Source organism: Taudactylus pleione, unplaced genomic scaffold, assembly GCF_031769625.1.
Source record: "Taudactylus pleione unplaced genomic scaffold, aTauple2 ptg000201l, whole genome shotgun sequence".
NCBI lineage: Eukaryota > Metazoa > Chordata > Amphibia > Anura > Myobatrachidae > Taudactylus > Taudactylus pleione.
In genome coordinates this window covers 49,075,794-49,098,538 of record NW_028284603.1, presented here as the reverse complement: position 1 = coordinate 49,098,538, position 22,745 = coordinate 49,075,794, and the positions used below count along the sequence as shown (strand labels likewise).

The following is a 22,745-nucleotide window of genomic DNA, read 5'->3' as shown; positions in this document are numbered from 1 at the left end:
ACATCTGTCACTACAACAACTGACGGCATCCTGTAGTATTTACCCTCTCATTTCACACACCACTCTTAGCATCCAAGAACACTATAGCAACACACAATACAGGCTGAGCGCTGTGTAAAAAACACTGTTTCGTACAGTATGTCACTACTAACCAAGACTAGACACCTCGGGTACTTAGCTGCTCCCGTCCTCACATCAGTCCTATAGAGAGCTGCTCACACTCACCTTTTAGCATGCACAGTGTGCTAATATCACTAGCTTGCCTAATCTTTAAAAACATTAAAAATGACAAAAGGACAATTACCCTTCTTCCCCTATGTCACCCTTCCCCTGGGGCATTCTGGGCCTGGTTCAGAGATGGACGCTGCTGCGTTCACTCTAGCGCCGGTTGGCGGAGTCACGGGTGAGATAAAATGCAAATGCTAGTTTCAGCCTTCCCCTTGTGCACAAGCGAGTGCCAGAGAGTGCAAGCACTGGGACACCCATTTTCTACGCCCCTGTAAGCAGTAGCACTACTAGAAGACAGTCCACTATTAGCGTACCATCGCATCGACCATCAAAACTCTCTGTCTGAACATGGCCACTGTGGAAGCAGTTGTGCATCTGAGAACTGCTTTCTCGCACACTCCCATGACAAGCCCATGTGGCGGATATCTTTGAGTTCACTTTAGGTCACCTCCCATCGGTTTGCCTCTCAAGTTATGTTACCAGCTCTCCCGCAACAGGACCGTTGTGTGCACACTCTGTAGTACGCATGCGCTGTAGGGGTTTTCAGAATATAGCATGCGCAGTAGCAAAATATCGCTCAACTCCGCCAAAATCTGCATTACGTCCAGTTATTGTCCACCTCTAAATCAGGCCCTCTATGTGAGCTAGTGTGTAATAAAGATATTGCTTATGCTGGACATACACTGACAGATAAATGTCTCTCAGACTGACTGACATTTTATCTGCAGCCTGACACCCAGCATGGCCATACACTGTAAGATATCTCAGTGTATTTGCCACGATATCTGCTCTCTGGAATGGAAACATTTCCCCTTTCCTCCACTGTGAAGGTACAGGGAAATGTCCGCTGGTGCATACACTGCCCGGTGCGGCCGACTTGTAACTTCAAAATATCCCATCGGACGGACGTAATGGACAATTCAGCATGCCGGACTGATCAATATTTTCGATAATATATGAAATTATAAATGAAAAAAAAAAAAACAAGTTGCAACTAATCTTTTAATGATGGTGAACATTAAATTGTTAAAGTTGTAATAAGTATCAGCAATGTGGTGAACTCTGTAATAAAATAGCAATACACAGACATGTGGCTAAGGGTGTTTATAGGAGAGAACACTGCCAGGGCAGATTGCGGCTCTGGTTATCTTTAGAATGTTGGTCCTTGTAAAGGAAGGACGTTATAGAGAATCATCTTTCTGAGGCATCTCATGTTTATTTACTGTACAGAATTCACAGAGGATGACAGAGAAATGGATACTTTTGCATTGGTGGCTATTATATACTAATATAGGTGCTTTGTAGTGCAGTAACCCATAACAACCAGAATTATTCTCTTATTATAAAGAACACCTGACGCTGTTTGTCGCCACTACAATCAGGGCTATTTTTTTAAGAAAAATAGGTTCAGGAACTGTGGGTGGAGCTACTGAGGGTGGAGCTATAGAAAAACAACTATATATATATATATATATATATACACACATTATATATGTATTATATATAAATATTTATATATATATATATATATATATATATATATAGTATTTAGAAAAGAAGGCACTCAAAAGAACTTGAAAATAAGAGTTATCTTATGGAAAATACACTTTGGCCCAGTACAGTTAGGGGCCTATTCATCATCGATAAATGGCTCGGTAACCATGTGAATATTTTAGTTACCGGGCCATTCAACATCAGGGGTCCAATAGGATCCCCTGATATTCAGGAAACTCCGATAGCTGAAAGTTTTCGGCGTTTGCTCACGAGAACAAGCGTCATTTTCATACGGTGCTTGCTCTCGTAGCCCCGCTCCTTCCTATGGGAAAGAGTTCTGGGAATGTGAAGATCCCTCCACCGCCTTCTCACGGACTCCCTGGCGGCTGTGCACATGCATGATGTCGGGTCACGCATGCGTAGCTGGGCCAACGGGGAGGAGGTAAGTAATGCAGCTACATCTGTAGCTGCGATACTAACTGAGGAGACAGCTGTTTTTCGGAGCAGCTGTCCCCGCACCCGTAGCAATGATGAATTGCTCCGCTGTAAACTATCCCCCGCCGCGAGTTGGATACAAACGATCTCCAATGATGAATAGGCCCCATAATGAGAGGTTCAGAAACTCAGGGCTCGATGCAGACCTGATCGCAAGGCTGCGTTCTCACGCAGCCTGCCGATGTTTGCATTGTGCGCATGCATAGAAGACGCAGTGCGCGTGCGCGAACCGGCCACTGCGAATGGAAATTGACCACAGCTAGCACGCAGAGCCTTATCACAGTGATTAACAGGACTTCACCATTTTAGGGTGGTGACGGGGGGTGGTCAGAGAAAAGCATGCGTCTGTGCTTTTCAAAGCTGTTACAGGGGTGTGCATAATTAGGCCCCAGCGACGGCATATGCATCCTAACGTCTAGTTACACACATAAAGATTAGCAGTGTCTATGGTAGGGTCAGGTCTACCACAACTGTGCGTGTGGGTCCGATGGCTCCCGATGTTACCGATGTTTTTGCTGTCTTTCGAGAACGTAAGTGAAGGGAAGTAGGCAGCATTATGTAGTGTTGGGTGTCTACTTATTGTGTTGCGGTTACATTGCGTATGGGTTCATTAGCATATTTTCGCATCGACAGGCTGCGTGCGAACGCAGCTTTGTGATCAGGTTTGAATCGAGGCCTCAGTTCCTGCTTGTTCCTGCTGAAAAATAGCACTGACTACAATGTTTACTTCATAAGGCTGCCTCTGTCACTTGCAGCCCTCACTGACATAACCAAACAAGTGGACAGGTCACTGCCTCACAGAAGATCAGCACAATCATCTCCTGCTGCAGTGACCATCCCATGACCTGATTAGCCAGGCTGTGAACAGTCTGTTGATCTGGCTAATAATCAGGATATACATGGGTGAGCAGAAGGTGAAGATTGAATACAATAAGGCAGGGCTTGACAAATTTTTCTAAAATTTGGGAGCCAGAATGAAAGTGTAGGAGCCAGATCACTGTCCCTCCAAAAAAATTACAGGAGTTATTGAGGAGCACAGCTGTATGTGTTATGCAACTGTTATACACACTATACTAGTCCTCAAAATGGTCGCAGTTGAATGGATATAGTAATATGGAGGCCCCCTCACTGCTCTACATAGCTTCCATGCTCCACCCCCCACCCTCCAGTAATAACGGACTACATTTCATATAAAACAATGGTGCCAGAAAGTACAACAGAACTCCCCTCCCCTCGTGGTCACACCACTATCCCTCTGAAGCCGCAATCCCTGGCCACTCATAGACCCCACTACCGGAGAGCTCTATGCAGCCAGAGATAGGAGACAGTAGACAGCCGGGATGTACAGGAGGATCAGCATAGACTGAGACAGACAGCAGGGATCAGAGCAGGACAGGATGAGTCAGCGCAGGATGGGATGGACAGGAGGAGTCAGCGCAGGCCAGAGCGGACACAGGCACAGCAGTCACCGCAGACAGCACTCAGCACATGCACTCCTGTGCATGAAATGAACGCTGCAATACTATAGACACGAATCTCCGCGGGGGCTGATGAGGATCTGCTTCCTCTCTCACTGCAAAATCTGGTAGCCAGGCAGCAAAATCTGGTAGCCATGGCGACCAGGCCCCTGGGATTTGTCAACCCTGCAATAAGGAGATCAGACTATAGTCAAACACACCTTAAAAATGAAAGCAGACATCTGATATGTGTTGTATGAGATTAGATATCACCCTGTATTTTAAGCAACAATCCCATGAAAAAAATTACATGTATTATTTTTTAAACATGTCAGGCTATAAGAAGCCTCTTGTTAACAATGCTTTTTTTATGGTGCGTACACACGGTCAGATATTCGAGTCAATATAAGCGATAACGATATCGTTTATCGTTCGATCGTTTATACTGACCGGAATATTAGCCCCTTTCAACGACCAAACGATGGTCGATGCGCGGGCACAGATGGTCAATATCGACCATCACCCGTGCATGCAGGCCAACCTGGTCAATATCGACCACGTTAACCTGGTTACTATAGGGACCGTGCTGGATGTTCGATAACGATCATCCAGCACATGCTAGTCGATCAGACGATATCTGATCGTTGTTTGATCGACCCGTGCGTACGGGCCATTAGTTTGTTTCTTCATACTGTTATTAATGATTTATTATACAGCAGAGTTTCCACTATCATATAACTACCATGGTAACATTTGTCACGTAACACAATGCAGTGAGCAGAGAAGCTTTGGAACATCCCTCTGAGCTCTGGGTTCTCAGTAAAATCCACCCCCTACTTCCACCTCCTCAACCGTCACAGTGCATAATTTTATGTAAAAATGGCTTAATACATAGGTCCCTAAATCACAAACATTACTATATTTGTTTCCCATTTGGAAAACGATAGTTCAGCATCTCAGCAGAGACTACAGCAAGTCGGTGAATTTATTTCTCATGCAAAATTCATTAACATTTCCTTTTTAAACCCTGTGCGCATCACATTTAAATGTTGAATTGCCTAGGTTATTTCTATTTTAGATAATATTTATGTAAAAACTTTTCACCACAAATGTCTAAAAACAGCTTACTGTCAGTTCCACAACCTGGGTTCTCTCAGAGACCCAGGCGGCTAGCACGAATGTTATTTCCACTGTTATTGTAACTACACTTATAGGAAAAATAGCCTTTACCGGAGAATATTACTACGTCAGAGATAGGGAACGAAGGTATCACTTTCTCTGATGGGGACTCAGTTGAAGGGCTATTATTACGCATCAGATGCTAAGTGAAATATTGCACTGGATCAAGATCATACTTTATACATATCTCTTGCATATTTATTTTAGATCATCATAGGGGGGAATTCAATTGAATGCGATGGTCATTAGCACTGGGAATGAGTTGCTGCTGCAATGCTGGTTTCGGGCTTACTACGTGCGCTAACAGTATCGCGTCCAGCATTTAAGTTGGAGAATACTGTTTACTGCGACTAACACCTGGCTTTAAGTGCAGTAAAATGCATCTTCCGACTTAAGTGCCGGATGGGTTACGGACAGTTATATAGCTCTGGGCACTTATTCCCAGCGCTATTCAACATTGCGTTCAATTGAATTCCCCCCACAGTATGACGAGTACACGCCACTGGTCAATGCTGGTCATTCAACTATGACATCAAGTGGAAATTGTGATCAAAAAGATACACACCTTTAGCATTTATATAATCTTTGGATAACATCTTTCATATTAACAGCAGATTATCAAATTGCTACTCCCATCCCCCCACCATTCACATGAACTCGGAAGTACAGGGACGGGGATCAATAAAGGCCCCCATACATCAGCAATCGATTGTGGCAATTCTGCAATTTGCAATCGATTGTGTATAAAAATCTGCAATGTATGGGCTTCACAGATTGCAGATTGCAACCAAAAAGTGATTGGAATTGTTATATCAGATTGTCCAACATGTTGGATTTCACAGATCGTTTGGGGCTGTAGATTGCTAGTGTATGGACAATATGAGCAGATTTGCAGACAGTTACTAGTAAAATGATGGGTCTTTCAAGATTGGTAGATCTGTGTTTGCTGAAAATGATCTGCAAATCACTGAAAAAGATCTGTAGTGTATGGGCGCAGATTGTCAGATTGGGAAATCCTAAAATTGGGCAATAAATCTTCAAATTGTTCAATTGTGGTTTTCAGATTGCTGATGTATGGGGGCCTTTAGACTACTGCCTGTTAATTCAATTAGCACTGAGGTTCTCCTGGGCAGAACCAGCATCAGAGGATTTCCAAATTGGTGCGTATTCAGAGTGTATGTGACATTATCTATTTAATTTTATTCCCTCCAAAACTAAACATTTAGTTTTTGGGTGAAATCAGCCCCCAAAGATACCAATATGTAAGGTTCCCTGTGGAGAATGACTTACGCTGCATACAGATGGGCCCAGCTAGTTTGTTGCTCATAGCGTGCCATTCAGGCCTCTGTGTCGCGCCATGGAACGTTACGTGATGGCTGTAGTTTGGCATACCGTGGTATTCTCCAACAAAAGATACGCCACGGCATGTAATACACCGCTTAACCGCTGGGTGGCAAGTGCTCCACTAATGTAATTTGTACTGAATACCATACTGTTAAATTGGATGGATATCACATTCACGCACTGTATTTGCATATTGCATGTTCGCACAACCAATCTTTTTAATATCACATAAGCTCTTAGAACGGGACGCAAATTGTAGTACATTACAGTAGTGTAATTGCCGTGTTCTTATGACGGTATAACCAATACTGTAGATTAATGAGATGCGCGCACAGCTTTCAATGAGATGGGATGAATTATTCTCTAATGGTGGTGTACTGTGTGTATATATATACTAGTATAATATTTTGTAAGGAAGACACATTTTTTTATTATTAAAAACAGCAGCGGGTGGTGGGTGGACTGCACAAGGATGAGCCCGCTATTGACTGAACATTTACAAAAATGTAAAGAAAAACCTCTCTGCTTGTCAAGAAAAAGTATATTATTCCTTTAGAACATTGGTTCCCCGCCTGCGGTACTAGTACCCCCAGATGTACACGTTGTGTCATTCAGGGGTACTTGAACATTTTTTCTGTGATGGCAAAACAGAGGCAGGATGCACCACAGCCAGAAATGTGGTAAAATTCACAAAAATGCCGTTTTCGGGGGTTTGACCACATTTCTCATATGCACCAAGCCCAGGAATGTGATACATAAAAGCACACCGACCCTATTTTATGGTTATTTTTAAATTGCTTTTTTTTAATTAAATGTCAAATCACATAGCACATCACACTGTATGTAACACATAAACTTCACAGACAATATACAATCACAATGAACAATGGTGCTAGTTATCAACTGGAGGAGTGTAAAATGTAAATGACCAAAGGTGAAGGGAAAGGAGGGGCGAAGTGGAAGCGACTGCTTGTAGTCATTGTCCTAAAGCAGTGGTTCTTATAGGATAGAGCAAAAACCACTGCAAGGAGGGGGGTGGTCTGAGGCAAAATACAGAACCTATTTGGGGGAAAGAGTTACCAACGAATGCCAAGTCTTATCAAACAAGGTTGATCAGCTGTTTGAATGCTTATTATGTATACCATGTTATAGATATACCAAATGCAGCAAAGCATTCGCTGGGGTTTGGGGTAATAATATGAACATTGCTTCTGGAAGCATGAATATATTATAATTATAGTACACACACATATGCACAATATAGGGCCTGAATCAGACTTGTACCATATATACGCATCTCTGCAACGTCTTTGGACACAGCAGCAAAATATGTCAATGCAGCAGGAGGCGTTTGCTCCTGCCAGCATCTCAGATCCGCGTGGTGCGTTGGAAGGCACACCATTGGATCAACATCGCAACCGATCGCAGCCATCTGTGTAAGCCTAAGCCTACTAAGAATTCCCACCGATACTGTTCAGCCGGGGCAAGGAAATCTGCATCGTAGAACGCAGACCTTGGTCTTGGAAAGTCTACAAAATGGAGGTGACGGCCTATCTTTTATAAAACAGTCAGCGCCGCTGCCCCCGCTCCACCCAAAAACAGCTGCAGCATGTCAATCATGCTGCGGTTTTGTGGGCGCTGCCAGCGATCTCGCAGGACCCATTCTGCACATGGCCAGCACAGGTCATGCACATGCGCAGTCCCCCCACCATCAGACTTGTACGCAAACCATCGGGTTTGAATCTGGCCCATAGCTGTGGAAATATTATTTTGTCACAGTACTGAATATCAGCAATAGAAAGGCTTTAGGTTGCTAGTAGTGATGCAATAAAAGCCATGTGGACAACCTTTCTCTCATATGTTGACAGGCTCTGGCTTATTTTCTGTAAAGGATCTATACAATAAGAAATAGATGCGTGAAGCGTAAAGCTCAGCCAGTGACTTCAATAAGGTCGTCCAGTCAAGGTCACTTTGTTATTGCAGTCTAATACAGTGAAAAACATAAGAACCATTAATCCAATAAGGAACTTAGGGCCCGATTCAGACCCGCTCGCTAAGATGCGTTCGCACGCAGCCAGCCGATGTTGGCATTCTGCGCATGCATACGCATCGTAGTGCGCAAACCAGTCCGAGCGATCGGAAGCGTTCACTCGCTTTGCATAGACAGGCCGGCTGAATGAGTGACAGGAGAAGCCGTTTGTGGGTGGTGATAGGAGCTGGAAAACTAGAAACGGGGGGAGTGGAGGTGCGAATGCAGGCGTGCCTGAGCGTCTTAACGCCATTTCGGAGGCATGCGTAATTAAGAGGCAGCGTCATAGTACACGTCACTTGGCTGAATTTTACACTGAAGAACTCGCAGTGCTTGCGGTAGGGTATGGTCAACCACAAGTGCTGCGTATGCATCCGATGGTACTCGATGTTACCGATGGTTGCACACACTTCCTGGAGATGATGTGCTTTAGTGGGCGTCTTAAGACAGGCTGGTGGGTGTCTAGTTACACACCACGATCGTACGGTAAGACATAGTGGGCGTGCTAATGCCTTGCCGTGCGATCACCTGCCTTGCTCTGGGTTGGCTGGATTTGCATACGCTGGCTGCGTACGAACGTATATAGCGAGCGGGTCTGAATCGAGCCCTTAGCTCTATAACACCTGAAACCTTGCAGTCATTTGTTCAGATAAATCTCCTTAAAGCGCAATTTACCCATTGACGTAAAATAAATCTCACATTTACTACAGTTTTCTTTTTTAACAGTTGTAAAAGCATGTAAACGAGTATGAGAATATAAGCTATTAGTTCCAACGACCCCAGACCCACCAGCTATTAAATAGAACAGACGTCACTGTGTTCTGTTACATGGGGCTTCAGATAACAGCAAATCACAGGTGGGGTATGTAAATCCAAAGACTCCTTATAAAGTACACATACAAAAAGTTCATGAAGAGCGTGTGTTAATTTGCATGTCATTAGCCGCAATCTCTGCCAACTGTTGAAACCATTTTCATTCATTTGAATAACACATTTGAATGAACCAGGGACATGTAAACTTTGATCTTTCTTCATTGCTTGCAAAACTAATTATTAATCAGGTTGTGTTATGAAAAGCCATGTCCTCTTCTCACTCCACCTCACTACTATCTTTATCAGGAAGTCCATGGGAGGTCAATATATTGCATAGATAAGAAATTAGACCATTCCATGTAAATGTACCTTATAAACAATTCTAAAGCTGGATACACACTGATAGATATATGGGTGTATATGAGGAACATATACCTATATTGCCCATTGAATGGGCGATATAGCTATAGTGCATCACCGGGTATGTCTGTGAACCACGTCGTTCACACACATATCCTATCTGCTGTGCAGCACAGCAGATGGCTGATAAATGTGAAAGATGTATTGGTTATCTGCTGGTGTGTACGGGCGACCCGATCGGGCGGTGATTGACAGCTCAACTGGGCAGGCAAATTAAATACCCGTCCATTTGAGCTGTCAAGCCCGGCACATCGGGTAGAGGAATTGGTAAGTGTGTATACACTTTCCAATCGTCCAGTCGTCAGATAGGTCGGCGGTCGGCGGGTTGACCTAGTGAGTACCCAGCGTAAGGGTAAAGATTGTTTTTGTTCCAACTTGATATTCATTGAAGACGGTTTTTAGAAGCTCAAATCTTTGTTTAGCGCTTTTAGTCTATACTCAGCGAAAATGTTTAATAAACTTAGGAATGCCATGAATAAAATATTAAGAAAATACATCCCGCCCAGAATAATGATTTGGGTTACATTTACTACAGTACTTTATTTTCCCTCAACCCTTACTAATAACCCTCAATTTCCTTTGCTCCACTCCTAGCATTGAAGTAATTTATAGTTAGTCTAAAATAATAATAATACTATTGAGTTTTCTGTAATAGTTACATTTCATGTCATTATAATGTCTTATTCCCATAAAGCTCCTACAAAAATAATGGTAAACAAACATCTTAAATGCTACAGGACCAAGAAAGTAGTAACCAATCCATAGGTTAGAAGCACCTGGTGCACATCACCCAGGTGATCCTAGCCTCACATCTTCCCACTGGGAGCCTGGAAGTAACTAACACAAAGCACACTTCCTGGAAACATATTGTCAGTATAGATTGGTGCATGGGACGTAAAGAAGCCTACAGCAAGAAATTAACAACTGTCATCACATCTATGGCATTATTAAACTGACGCTCATTATTCCTGCATTTTACGAGAGGAAAACATCTGTACAGTGTGTTTTCTGTGACTATACAATTCTGTACTCAGTATTTTAGCACTACAGCATGCACATCACACACCTACCTAGTAGATCAACCATTATCACAATCACTTGTAGTTTGCATTGTTCCAATTGTCCTTACCACCACAGATACTGCCTTAATTACCATAGGTGCAAGGGGTCCAGCTGCTATGGGGCCCAGAGCTAACGGGGTCCCAAGTTCCTTGTCAAAGCTACATGTGTTATATACATTTTTCACCATTGGGTGGTACGTAGGGGCCCTTACAAACTTTTGCTATGGGGCCTTCAAATGCCTAGTTACACCCCTTACGACAGACTCCCACCCCCGACTTTTTTTCCAGTACTTTGTCGTTTTTTACTGGCCTTCTCAGTAGCGCTATTAGTTATGTAGGTGTACAAATAGCACCCAGGGAATGGATTGTGATATCAAGTAATGGATTTTTTTCAATGCACTGACTGCTGCAAAGAGTGTAAAGGTCCCCATACATATGCGACGGATCACCGCGATGTGCCGATCCTGCAACCTGGCATCGCAGGGTCAGTGAGATCCAACATGTTGGTGTTCACAGATATGCCGATCACGATCAAAAAATTATCGTGATTGGCACATCGGTGAAATGTAACATGTAAAATGTCACCAATCCTGCGACGGATTGCGGAACATCGATGGCCGCCGGTCGGCATTTCCGACCGGCAGATCGACATTTCCGATCCGATCGCAACATTGTGGCGATCCATCACAGATGTATGGGGACCTTAAGATGGCTGGTACGTATCAGGAGGGGAGTGTCAGCGTTGAGATCTTGACAATCAGAGTGTATAATTGGGATTCGCCAATAGAATCATGCTCATTTTTAGCCTGAATTCCAATAATGTTTTGTATCAGTAGTAACGTGTCAGACAAAGACAGTGTTGTGCAAAACAGGATAACGAATCTATGGAAACATAAGAAAATGTGTCTAACAAGCTTATGGATAAAGGCAATTAACAGAAAGATTGTATTATTGTCACTGTGGGTAAAATACTCAACATACACAGCTGAATCATTACAGCAAATATACACAGAAACAGTGAAACTGCGGATGTGAAACACACACAAAGGAGCTAATTTATAGTTATAAGCAAAACCAGCTACTGGGTGAAAATAACCATTCTGTCCTGCGGGGAAAAAGTCCAAACTGATTTATAACTGCGTGGAGGGTGCTGCTTCTAAAATGTGTACGTGTATAGACGAAAACCATCAATGTTGTTAGCCAATGACTACTGACAATTTCAGCCACGAATAAATACAATTTGAATTGAGCTTTTAGAAGATGAGACCTGCGCTCCTCTCCCCCATAAATGTTTGTGTTGTTGGATAATCCCAGTTATTATTTTGCAGCATGATAGCAGGTACAGGAGTATCCAGATGCTACAACAAAATTAAGTGGCAAAGAAAGCGTCCCCTTGACGCAGATGTAATGGAAAAAAAGGGTGTAGTGTGCAATTTGTAGGGAAAATATACTCCATTCATAAGTAAGTATGCAGACTTTCCAAGTGAGATTTGCAGATATGTAAACTATAATGTCTTTCTCTCAAATTAATTAATTTTAATTATATTTGGCCACACTTTTCATCTCTCCATTTATTTTCCACTTTGTATCCTTTACTCTCCCCATCTATTTTCTACCTTGTATCCTTTACTCTCCCCATCTATTTTCCACCTTGTATCCTTTACTCTATCCAGTTATTTTCTACCTTGTATCCTTTACTCTCCCCATTTATTTTCCACCTTGTAATCTTTACTCTCCCCATCTATTTTCCACCTTGTAATCTTTACTCTCCCCATTTATTTTCCACCTTGTAATCTTTACTCTCCCCATTTATTTTCTAACTTGTATCCTTTACTCTATCCATTTATTTTCCACCTTGTATCCTTTACTCTCCCCATTTATTTTCCACCTTGTAATCTTTACTCTCTCCATTTATTATACACCGTGTATCCTTTACTCTATCCAATTATTTTCCACCTTGTATCCTGTACTCTCTCCATTTATATTCCACCTTGTATCCTTTACGCTCTCCATTTATATTCCACCTTGTATCCTTTACTCTCTTCATTTATTTTTAACCTTGTATCCTTTACTCTGTCTAAATTTATGTTCCACCTGTATCATTTACTCTCCATCATGTATCCTTTACACTCTCCTTTTATATTCCACCTCGTATCCTTTACTCTCTCCATTTATATTCCACCTTGTATCCTTTACTCTCTACATTTATATTTCACCTTGTATCCTTTACTCTCTCCATTTATTTTCTACCTTGTATCCTTTACTCTCCCCATTTATTTTCCACCTTGTAATCTTTACTCTCTCCATTTATTATACACCTTGTAACCTTTACTCTCTCCAATTATTTTCCACCTTGTATCATGTACTCTCTCCATTTATATTCCACCTTGTATCCTTTACTCTCTACATTTATATTTCACCTTGTATCGTTTACTCTCTCCATTTATTTTCTACCTTGTATCCTTTACTCTACCCATTTATTTTCCACCTTGTATCCTTTACTCTCCCCATTTATTTTCCACCTTGTAATCTTTACTCTCTCCATTTATTATACACCTTGTAACCTTTACTCTCTCCAATTATTTTCCACCTTGTATCCTGTACTCTCTCCATTTATATTCCACCTTGTATCCTTTACGCTCTCCATTTATATTCCACCTTGTATCCTTTACTCTCTCCATTTATTTTTAACCTTGTATCCTTTACTCTCTCTAAATGTATTTTCCACCTTGTATCATTTACTCTCCATCCTGTATCCTTTACACTCTCCTTTTATATTCCACCTTGTATCCTTTATGCTCTCCATTTATATTCCACATTGTATCCTTTACTCTCTACATTTATATTCCACTTTGTATTATTTACTCTCTCCATTTATATTCTACCATGTATCTTTTACTCTCTCCACTTATATTCCACCTTGCATTCTTTACTCTCTCCATTTACATTACACCTTGTATTCTTTACATGCTCCATTTATATTCCACCTTATATCCTTTACTCTCTCCATTTATATTCCACCCTGTATCCTTTACTCTTTCCAATTATATTTCACCTTATATTCTTACTCTATCAATTTATATCACACCTTACTAAGCCTTGGATGGAGATAAAGTGAACAGAGATAAAGTCCCAACCAATCAGCTCCAAACTGTTATTTTTCAAACACAGCCTGTGACATGGCAGTTAGGAGCTGATTGGTTGGGACTTTATCTCTGTTCACTTTATCTCCATCCAAGGCTTCGTAAGTAGACCCCTTGTATCCTTTACTCTCCTTTTACTCTCCTTTTATTTACACCTTGTATCCTTTACTCTCTATATTTATATTCTATCTTGCATTCTTTACTCTCTACATTTGATCTCCACCTTGTATCCTTTACTCACTCCATTTACATTCTACATTGTATCCTTTACTCTCTCCTTTTGATTTCCACATTTTATCCTTTAAACACTCCTTTTATTTTCCACCTTGTAAACTTTACTCTCTCCATTTATATTCCACCATGTATACTTTACTCTCTCCATTTATATTCCACCCTGTATCCTTTGCTCTCTTCATTCATTTTCCCCTTGCATCCTTTACTTTATTTATTTTCCACCTTGTATCCTTTGTGCTATTTATTTCCACCTTGTATCTTTTACCCTCTACATTTATTCTTACACTCTCCATTTATTTTCCACCTTGTATCCTTTGTGCTATTTATTTCCACCTTGTATCTTTTACCCTCTACATTTATTCTTACACTCTACATTTATTTTCCACCTTGTATCCTTAACCATATCTATTTTCAACCTTGCATACTTCACTATTTCAATTTATTTTACACATCTCATCCTTTACTCTCTCCATTTATTTTCCACCTTATATTCCTTACATTCTACCTTTATTTTCCACCTTACATCCTGTCCTGCTCAAATATACTGAGATAATTTGTACATTTATTTCACCTTTATCCACTCATTTTAATTGTGTTAACACCATAAATGATGCTCCGCTTGCTTCTGTTTCACAGTGCATGTAGTCACCTTGTTTCTACAGCAAGGTCATTCAATTGATTCATATCCTCTTCAGTATAGATGTATTTTATCGCAATGACACCAAGTCATCCATCGTCAAGCACTCAATACCACGTTCTACAAGCTGACCACCCATTTCTTCACTGATCTATGTGAACTGTTTGTTTGGGTTTATTTGCAGCACAAATCAAATTTAAAAATTATCTAATTACTGTCTATGAGTAGTAAGTTCAAAGTTTTAAACATTGTTCAGTGTTTCCCTGTACAGCTTTCACTCAATGTATGTTTCCCAAGAAATATAAAAAAAAATAAATGCCCATTGCCATCTTAATTAAAATAAAAAGAGGACAGGAAAATGATAATGCTTAATAGTAGAATCTGTTTCTGCCTATCCGCAAGAAAGTACCCTTTTTACCTACTGACTTTTACATTTACTTTTTCATAATTAAAACATGCATTTAAGTGCAGAATTTTCAGTGAAGCACAGCAACCAATCATATACTTGCTTCCGCTGTATAACTTGCACTAGACAGAAAGCTAATTTCGAATTTGGTTATGATCGCACGTGATTGACAGAGTGCTGCCATTTGTGGGCGGGGGGGCAGCGACGGTCTCCGTTTCCTGAAACAAAGGCGTATCCCTGCTGTTGGAGGGGGGGCAGAGGCCAGATTCTCTGTTGGCAGACAGGGATTTCCTGGCCTCTGTATCTCATCTGCGGAGGTCGGCTTGCGTGACCCTACGGGTCACTTAGCAGGCTGATGTTCCCGCAAATGATCAGATGCTGCGTTGTACAACGCAGTTCGCATAAGTAAGAAAGCTGCATTACCATATTGCAAGCAGCTTTGCAATTGCGTACAGTACTGAATCAGGTACAAAGTCAATACATACAGTATGTATTATAATTTCCTCATATTGGGGGCTTATCCGTAGAAGGGCGCATTTGCGTCCCATATTATAGACATAAAATTAGCTAATTAAAAGAACAACAATTGTGTGTGTATATATATATATATATATATATATATATATACATATATATATATAATAACATACTAGTCCGGCACTCCTGTACAGTAGTAATTGCGCCCGGTGCCCTCACAGCCAGAAATAATCACGAATGAACAAAAGTGCGGCACTCAGGGCTGTAGAGAGTATAGAAACTGCAACACAACGAATGGTATTCAACGTTTCAATCTATTAAGATTTTCGTCAGGTAATCTTAATAGATTGAAACGTTGTATACCATTCGTTGTGTTGCAGTTTCTATACTCTCTACAGCCCTGAGTGCCGCACTTTTGTTCATTCGTGTATATATATATATATATATATATATATATTCCAACAGCAAGATGCATGTAAGTGTGCACCAGTAGCATATGTGCCAGGCAAATGCCACATGTCGTACATTGGTTTTGATTGTGCAATATGTAATTGCTTTTAGGCTTTATAAAATATATTTTTATAAAAACTCTTTAATACAGCAGAAATCGCTCTTCGTCTTGTGTAAATAGAAAAGAATGTATACAAAATAATAATTTATGCACAATGCAAGAAGAAAGCCCTATGAGTAATGCAATTAGCCAATCACAAGCAGTTTGCTAGTATTGGCATCATAAGAGTGTATTTCCACCAGCATTTAAACCATACAGCTTGGACAGCTGTATATGTGTCGGCCTACGTGCTAATACCTATTCCCTCCCCATCTCACTTCTCCAGCCAAATTTTACATATCTGCATAGCCACATACGCAGCTAATTTATGCTACGAAAACTGTCCTTACATTCGCCCCATTATCTTTAAAAAATTGTCTTTAGGATATTCTAATACTACAACACTACAGTGAAGTAGAGTATGCTCTGATTGGCATGCCATGATGAGACCTGAAGAACCACAAATTGCCTAAGCCCTGTAAAATGAGAAAGGACTGAGGGGGGAGCGTTTCCTTAGTGTATAGACGGCAGCATATGTCCTATAGAGGTACAGTACACATCTGCAAATACAACAAGCTGTTCAATGGCAAATACAATTCTTCATCAGTATAATGTACATAATAAATTCTACTTCTTAAAAATAATATGCAGCCAAACTCAGCTGTGAGCAAAGGATATTAGAATTTATTCCTTAATGTCATTAGAAGAGTCAGTCGTATAGGAGTTGTCACAGCTGAGCTACTGGCCTCATTCTAAATATGGCAGCTCTGACTATGCATCTGCAACACTGACTCCAAAACACTGGCGTATAATAATACATATAGATTTACTTCATACAGAACATCTAATATGCACATGGATGTTTTTGCATAGTCCATATTTCAACAAGTGAAATTAAAGGGGTTACAGTAAGGAATTGAATACATAGTACAAAGATAATGTAGTGTTCTGTATATGCATTGTCATTGCATCTCTAATGTTATCAGTAGAATTCAAAGGGGTACAATGGGGACACACATACAGTATATACAGAATATAAATGCATATTTCTTTTAACTCTATTATTAGCAGTGAAATTAAAAGGGTTACATAGAGGACACACACATGCACTATCTATCTATCTATCTATCTATCTATCTATCTATCTATCTATCTATCTATCTATCTATCTATGTCTGTATACTGTAAATATAGTTATTGAACTATATTGCTATCAGCAAAATGAAAGGGTTACATAGAGGACACATGTCTAGTACATACATAATGCAAATGCATAGTCAATGCAACTCGATTACTATCAGCAGAATTAAAGAGGGTATAATGAGGACACACATACAGAATATAGAGAATGTACATGCATAGTCATTGCAACTCTGTTAGTATAAGCAACATAAGGGGTTATAGAGAGGGCACATATACTGATAGTATATACAGAAGATTGCATGTAAACTGCAAGCAGCACATCATTGCAGCACTGGCACATTAACATCAACACTGTGAGGTCTTACTGCAGCACTGGCACACTAACACCACCACTGTGAGGCCTCACTGCAGCACTGGCACACTAACACCACCACTGTGAGGCCTCACTGCAGCACTGACACATTAACACCACCACTGTGAGGCCTTACTGCAGCACTGGCACACTAACACCACCACTGTGAGGCCTCACTGCAGCACTGACACATTAACACCACCACTGTGAGGCCTTACTGCAGCACTGGCACACTAACACCACCACAGTGAGGCCTCACTGCAGCACTGACTCGCACCACCACTGTGAAGCCTCGCTGCAGCACTGGCACACTAACACCACCACTGTGAGATCTCACTGCAGCACTGGCACACTAACACCACCACTGTGAAGCCACGCTGCAGCACTGGCACACTAACATCACCACTGTGAGGCCTCGCTGCAGCACTGGCACACTAACACCACCACTGTGAGGCCTCTCTGCAGCACTGGCACACTAACACCACCACTGTGAGGCCTCGCTGCAGCACTGGCAACTAACATCACCTTGAGGCCTCGCTGCAGCACTGGCACACTAACACCACCACTGTGAGGCCTCACTGCAGCACTGGCACACTAACACCACCACTGTGAGGCCTCACTGCAGCACTAGCACACTAACACCACCACTGTGAGGCCTCACTGCAGTACTGACTAACACCACCACTGTGAGGCCTCGCTACAGCACTGTCACACTAACACCACCACTGTGAGGCCTCGCTGCAGCACTGGCACACTAAACACCACCACTGTGAGGTCTCACTGCAGCACTGGCACACTAATACCACCACTGAGAGGCCTTACTGCAGCACTGGCACACTAACACCACCACTGCAAGGGCTCACTGCAGCATTGGCACACTAACACCACCACTGTGAGGCCTTACTGCACCACTGGCACACTAACACCACCACTGTGAAGCCTTACTGCTGCATTGGCCCCCCCATCACCCCCACTGTAAAGCCTTACTGCAGCACTGGCACACTAATACCACCACTGAGAGGCCTTCCTGCAGCACAGGCACACTAACACCACCACTGCAAGGGCTCACTGCAGCATTGGCACACTAACACCACCACTGTGAGGCCTTACTGCACCACTGGCACACTAACACCACCACTGTGAAGCCTTACTGCTGCATTGGCACACTAACACCACCACTGTGAGGCCTCGCTGCACCACTGGTACACTAACACCACCACTGTGAGGTCTTGCTGCACCACTGGCACACTAACACCACCACTTTGAGGCCTCGTTGCACCACTGGCACACTAACACCACAACTGCAAGGCCTTACTGCAGCATTGGCACACTAACACTGCCACTGTGAGGCCTTACTGCAGCACTGGCACACTAACACCACCACTGTGAGGCCTCGCTGCAGCACTGGCACAATAACACCACCACTGTGAGGCCTCACTGCAGCACTGGCACACTAACACCACCACTGTGAGGCCACACTGTAGCACTGGCACACTAACACCACCACTGAGAGGCCACACTGTAGCACTGGCACACTAACACCACCACTACTGTGAGGCCTCACTCCAGCACTGACACTCTAACCACCCCCATTGTGAGGCCTTACTACAGCACTGGCACACAAACACCACCACTGTGAGGGCTCGCTGCAGCACTGGCACACTAACACCACCACCACCACCACTGTGAGGCCTCACTGCAGCACTGGCACACTAACACCACCACCACTGTGAGACCTAGCTGCAGCACAGAAACCACAGCTATACACCTACACCCTGCAGACAGAATTGGTGCAGTAAACATTCACTGCAAACAGAAAACAGATTGAAAATGAATATTGTGCAACCTGTTGGCAGCACAAAACACCAGGCTGTGGGCACAGAGATGACAGAGACAGGACATGGGCACCTCTACAATAACAATATATCATTGGTATTTCTGTTATCCGTCAGTTGGCACCAATACATGAGGAATGACTTCAGTCACAGAATCCCCTTATGCACTTTATTCAATAAACATGCATTCAATGTAACAGTATCTGTCGTTTCTATCCGGACTGACTATGTGATACAGTACAGTATGCTGAATTCTTACTACAAAACAAGATGGAAGATTGTAGCCAGTGACTGAGCATGCACTGTGCTGCTGTGCCGTAATGTATCTGCCCCTTGCTGCATGCAATGGTACGGGTTACTGGACTTACCTTGGGATCCTTCTCGTAGTAATACTGCTGGGTCCTGATCCATCTTCCCACCAGGTGGTCCCGAACAGTATGAGCCAAGGCAAAATAATAGTCTCTGGGGGTGGACACGTTCCTGTCTTTCACTAAGGTAAAGTGCAGGTGTCTGTTGAAGCTCTTCCTGACCTCGGACACATCCCCCAGCCCTGCGATACCCCTCACACTGATCTGCTTCCTCTTGTCGCTGTCAGACAGGGGGACAGCCATGTCTCTGCAGTCAGTGGGGATGGATGGGAGATCTGTGTAAGCAGTGTCTGTGCTGTCCTGGCTGGGTCTCAGAGACTGTGCTCAGCCCACTGATGAGCTGCAGAGAGAGGGAGGGATGAAGGATGTGCATGCGCTGTGCTGCGCCAATGCTCAGCAGTGTGATCACCCCCCAGCACAGCCTCCTGGTGGCGGAGAGTGAGGGAGAGGATACACATGAATAATAGATCTGTCACTTGTGCCCAAACTCTTCTTTACTTATTCATACAGTACTCCCTCTCCTTCCAGCACTGATCTACACAGTGGCATAAATTCACCCCAGACGCCCGGAGGCAAGTTATAATTTGGTGCCCTCCCTGTCACAGCCGCTGACACTGTAATGCATGCAGTCAGGCTATAGATAGACGAGGGCAGCAGCTGATGGTCTGACATGGAGCTCTCCATAGTGTGTGGTGGCTTCTCAGGTGCCAGGAAGGGCTGCCATGTATTGGGCGGCCGCGATGGTACATTCCAGTTACATAATTACAGCCCTAAGTGGGATGAATATGTTGTGTACAAGGTTCCCCTTCAGAGCTGAAGCCCGGCAGCAGGGCAGGCGCCTCCATTGTCTCCCGTAGGGGGGAGATTTGATAAAGCTTGGAGAGAGATAAAATTGGAGGCAAATAGCACCAACCAATCAGCTCCTAACTAATTTTTCAAACACAGCCTGTAAAGTGACAGTTAGGAACTGATTGGTTGGAATCGGTATGATTTACCGCCAGACCCATGCCCGGCGGTTGGAATCCCGACAGAGAAGGAAAATCCTGATCGTCCTAAGGTAATACTGGCCATAGACGGTGCGATGCACTGTGTAGTGCGACTGCCGATCCGTCAGCAGACGGATCGTGCCGTCACTGCCGGCATTCGTGCGGTCCCCACAGACCGCACGATATGCCGGCTCCCCCCTCCACCATCTGAATGGGATCGTACATTGCATCCCAGGTCAGATGGTTTTGCAGGAAGACCTGGGAATGCGATGTACGACCCTGCGGGAGCGCGAACACGATATCAGGTACGATATCGTGCCCATACACGGCACGATATAGCACCTATATCGTGCCGATCCGCCGGTCTCACGGCGATTTAGACGCCTGTCATTTAACCTTCGCCGGGATTAAGCAGTCGGGAAGCCGGCTGTCGGGATTAGGTCCGCCGGCTTCCCGACTGCATACCGATTGGTTGGTGCTATTTACCTCCAATTTTATCTCTCTCCAAGCTTTATTAACTCTCCCCCATAGTTCTGCCCCTGGATCTACATAATGAGCAGGACGGCCTCCAAATAACGTTAGGTTGGGGGGAGCCTCACTAGCTGGGCTTTCCTCAGCCTTTTCCCGTCACTGAATGGATGTCGCTCACATGCGCGCAGCATCCATTCAGAGTCTCTCCGGGGTCCGGCACCACCGCACAGCTGCGGCGGTGGGGTCCCCAATCTCCCGATTTGACCACCCGCGGGCCACTTTAGGATGTTGGGGAGGGGTGCGTCCTCTATGGGTGGCGCCCCTGTGCGACCACACAGGTCGAACACCCCTAGAGCCGGCCCTGATAATGAGATGCGCAAGCGTTTACCTCTTGCAGACGCTCGTAAAGCTCATGTACTACCCTGATGAGATTATCTCTGAATTGTATTGTTCAAAATCTAATTGTCTAAAACAAAATATAATGATAACGAGTTGCTAGATACAATGGCTGGGGGATGGCTTTAAACAATGTAAATTAGCTGTAAAAATACCAGGTCTCATTTTGTTTTAACACTTTCACTGGGTTGGTCAGAAATTGAATCCAGGGTTAGGATACCATTCTAAGCGCCCACATCCTGTGGCAAGTAATCATAGGTCTTCCAATTTGTGTGTGCCCTAGTGGTTAGATGACCCCAGTTCTAGCACACCAATTGCAATGCCTATAATTTGTCTCTGGATACACATTGGGCCGAATTCAATTCAATGCAAAGATGAATATTCGCGGGAGGGAGCTCCCGCAGTTATTCAATACACCGCGCTGTGTGCCTTGTCGGGAATTGGTTAGGTCAGAGAATGCCGGTTCTCGTGACTTAACCTGGGTGTTTAGGTGTGAGAACCCGCATTCTCTGACTAAAGTGCCGGGCGCACAGCTGATAGTGCTAAGTTGGCAAACAGCTGCGCGCCCGGCACTTTTGTTGAATGTCTCCTCGCACCCTCAGGGGTGGAGGGTTAGGCATTAGGGGGGAGGTTAGGTTTAGGGTGCGGGGACTCGGAGGGAGGGGTAGGCTTAGGATACTGACCGCTTAGGATACTGACCACCAGTCGTCGGTATCCTAACTCTGTCAGGATGCCCGCATTAGGATTCTGACCGCTGGGATCCCGAGCACCAGCATCCCGTACCCAACCCACTTGACACATATTGGGCACTCATAGGGTAGCAGCTCAATGTGCGCGCACTTTGCCCATTATATACCCAACCTGCGCATTAGCTGGCTGGAACGGGGAAACAGGACCATGAGCATCTTATGCACTTAACCACCAGTAATGACCTCAACACGTTTCTTGCCCCGGAGCCTGCATAAGCCTTAAACTGGCTCTGTGTGTGCCCACAGCTCGTATGGCACTTTTATATTATAGTGGGAAAAAAAAACCATTGTAAATCTATCAATTTTGGAAAGGACCAAAGAGGGATACTTAAAGTTTGTAATGAAAATAAACCCTTTTTACAAAACCATTTACATGAACTTGCAGCTTACAGACTTTCAAATACAAAATGCACATGAATCAACTTTATATGCACATTTATTAACACATCAAGCAATAAGACACAACTTGTAAAACAGT

General features: G+C 43.4%; 1 protein-coding gene across 1 annotated transcript in view; it reads right to left on the bottom strand.

Annotated features, from left to right (window-relative positions):
- The window catches only part of PYGB (glycogen phosphorylase B), an 89,543-nt gene extending 69,546 nt beyond the window's left edge, over window positions 1-19,997 (bottom strand). The window contains exon 1 of the mRNA XM_088477603.1: window positions 19,666-19,997. Coding sequence (XP_088333729.1) covers window positions 19,666-19,908 — 243 coding nt within the window. The 5' untranslated portion in view covers window positions 19,909-19,997. The remainder of the gene's footprint in view (window positions 1-19,665) is intronic.
- Between the last annotated feature and the right edge of the window lie 2,748 nt (window positions 19,998-22,745).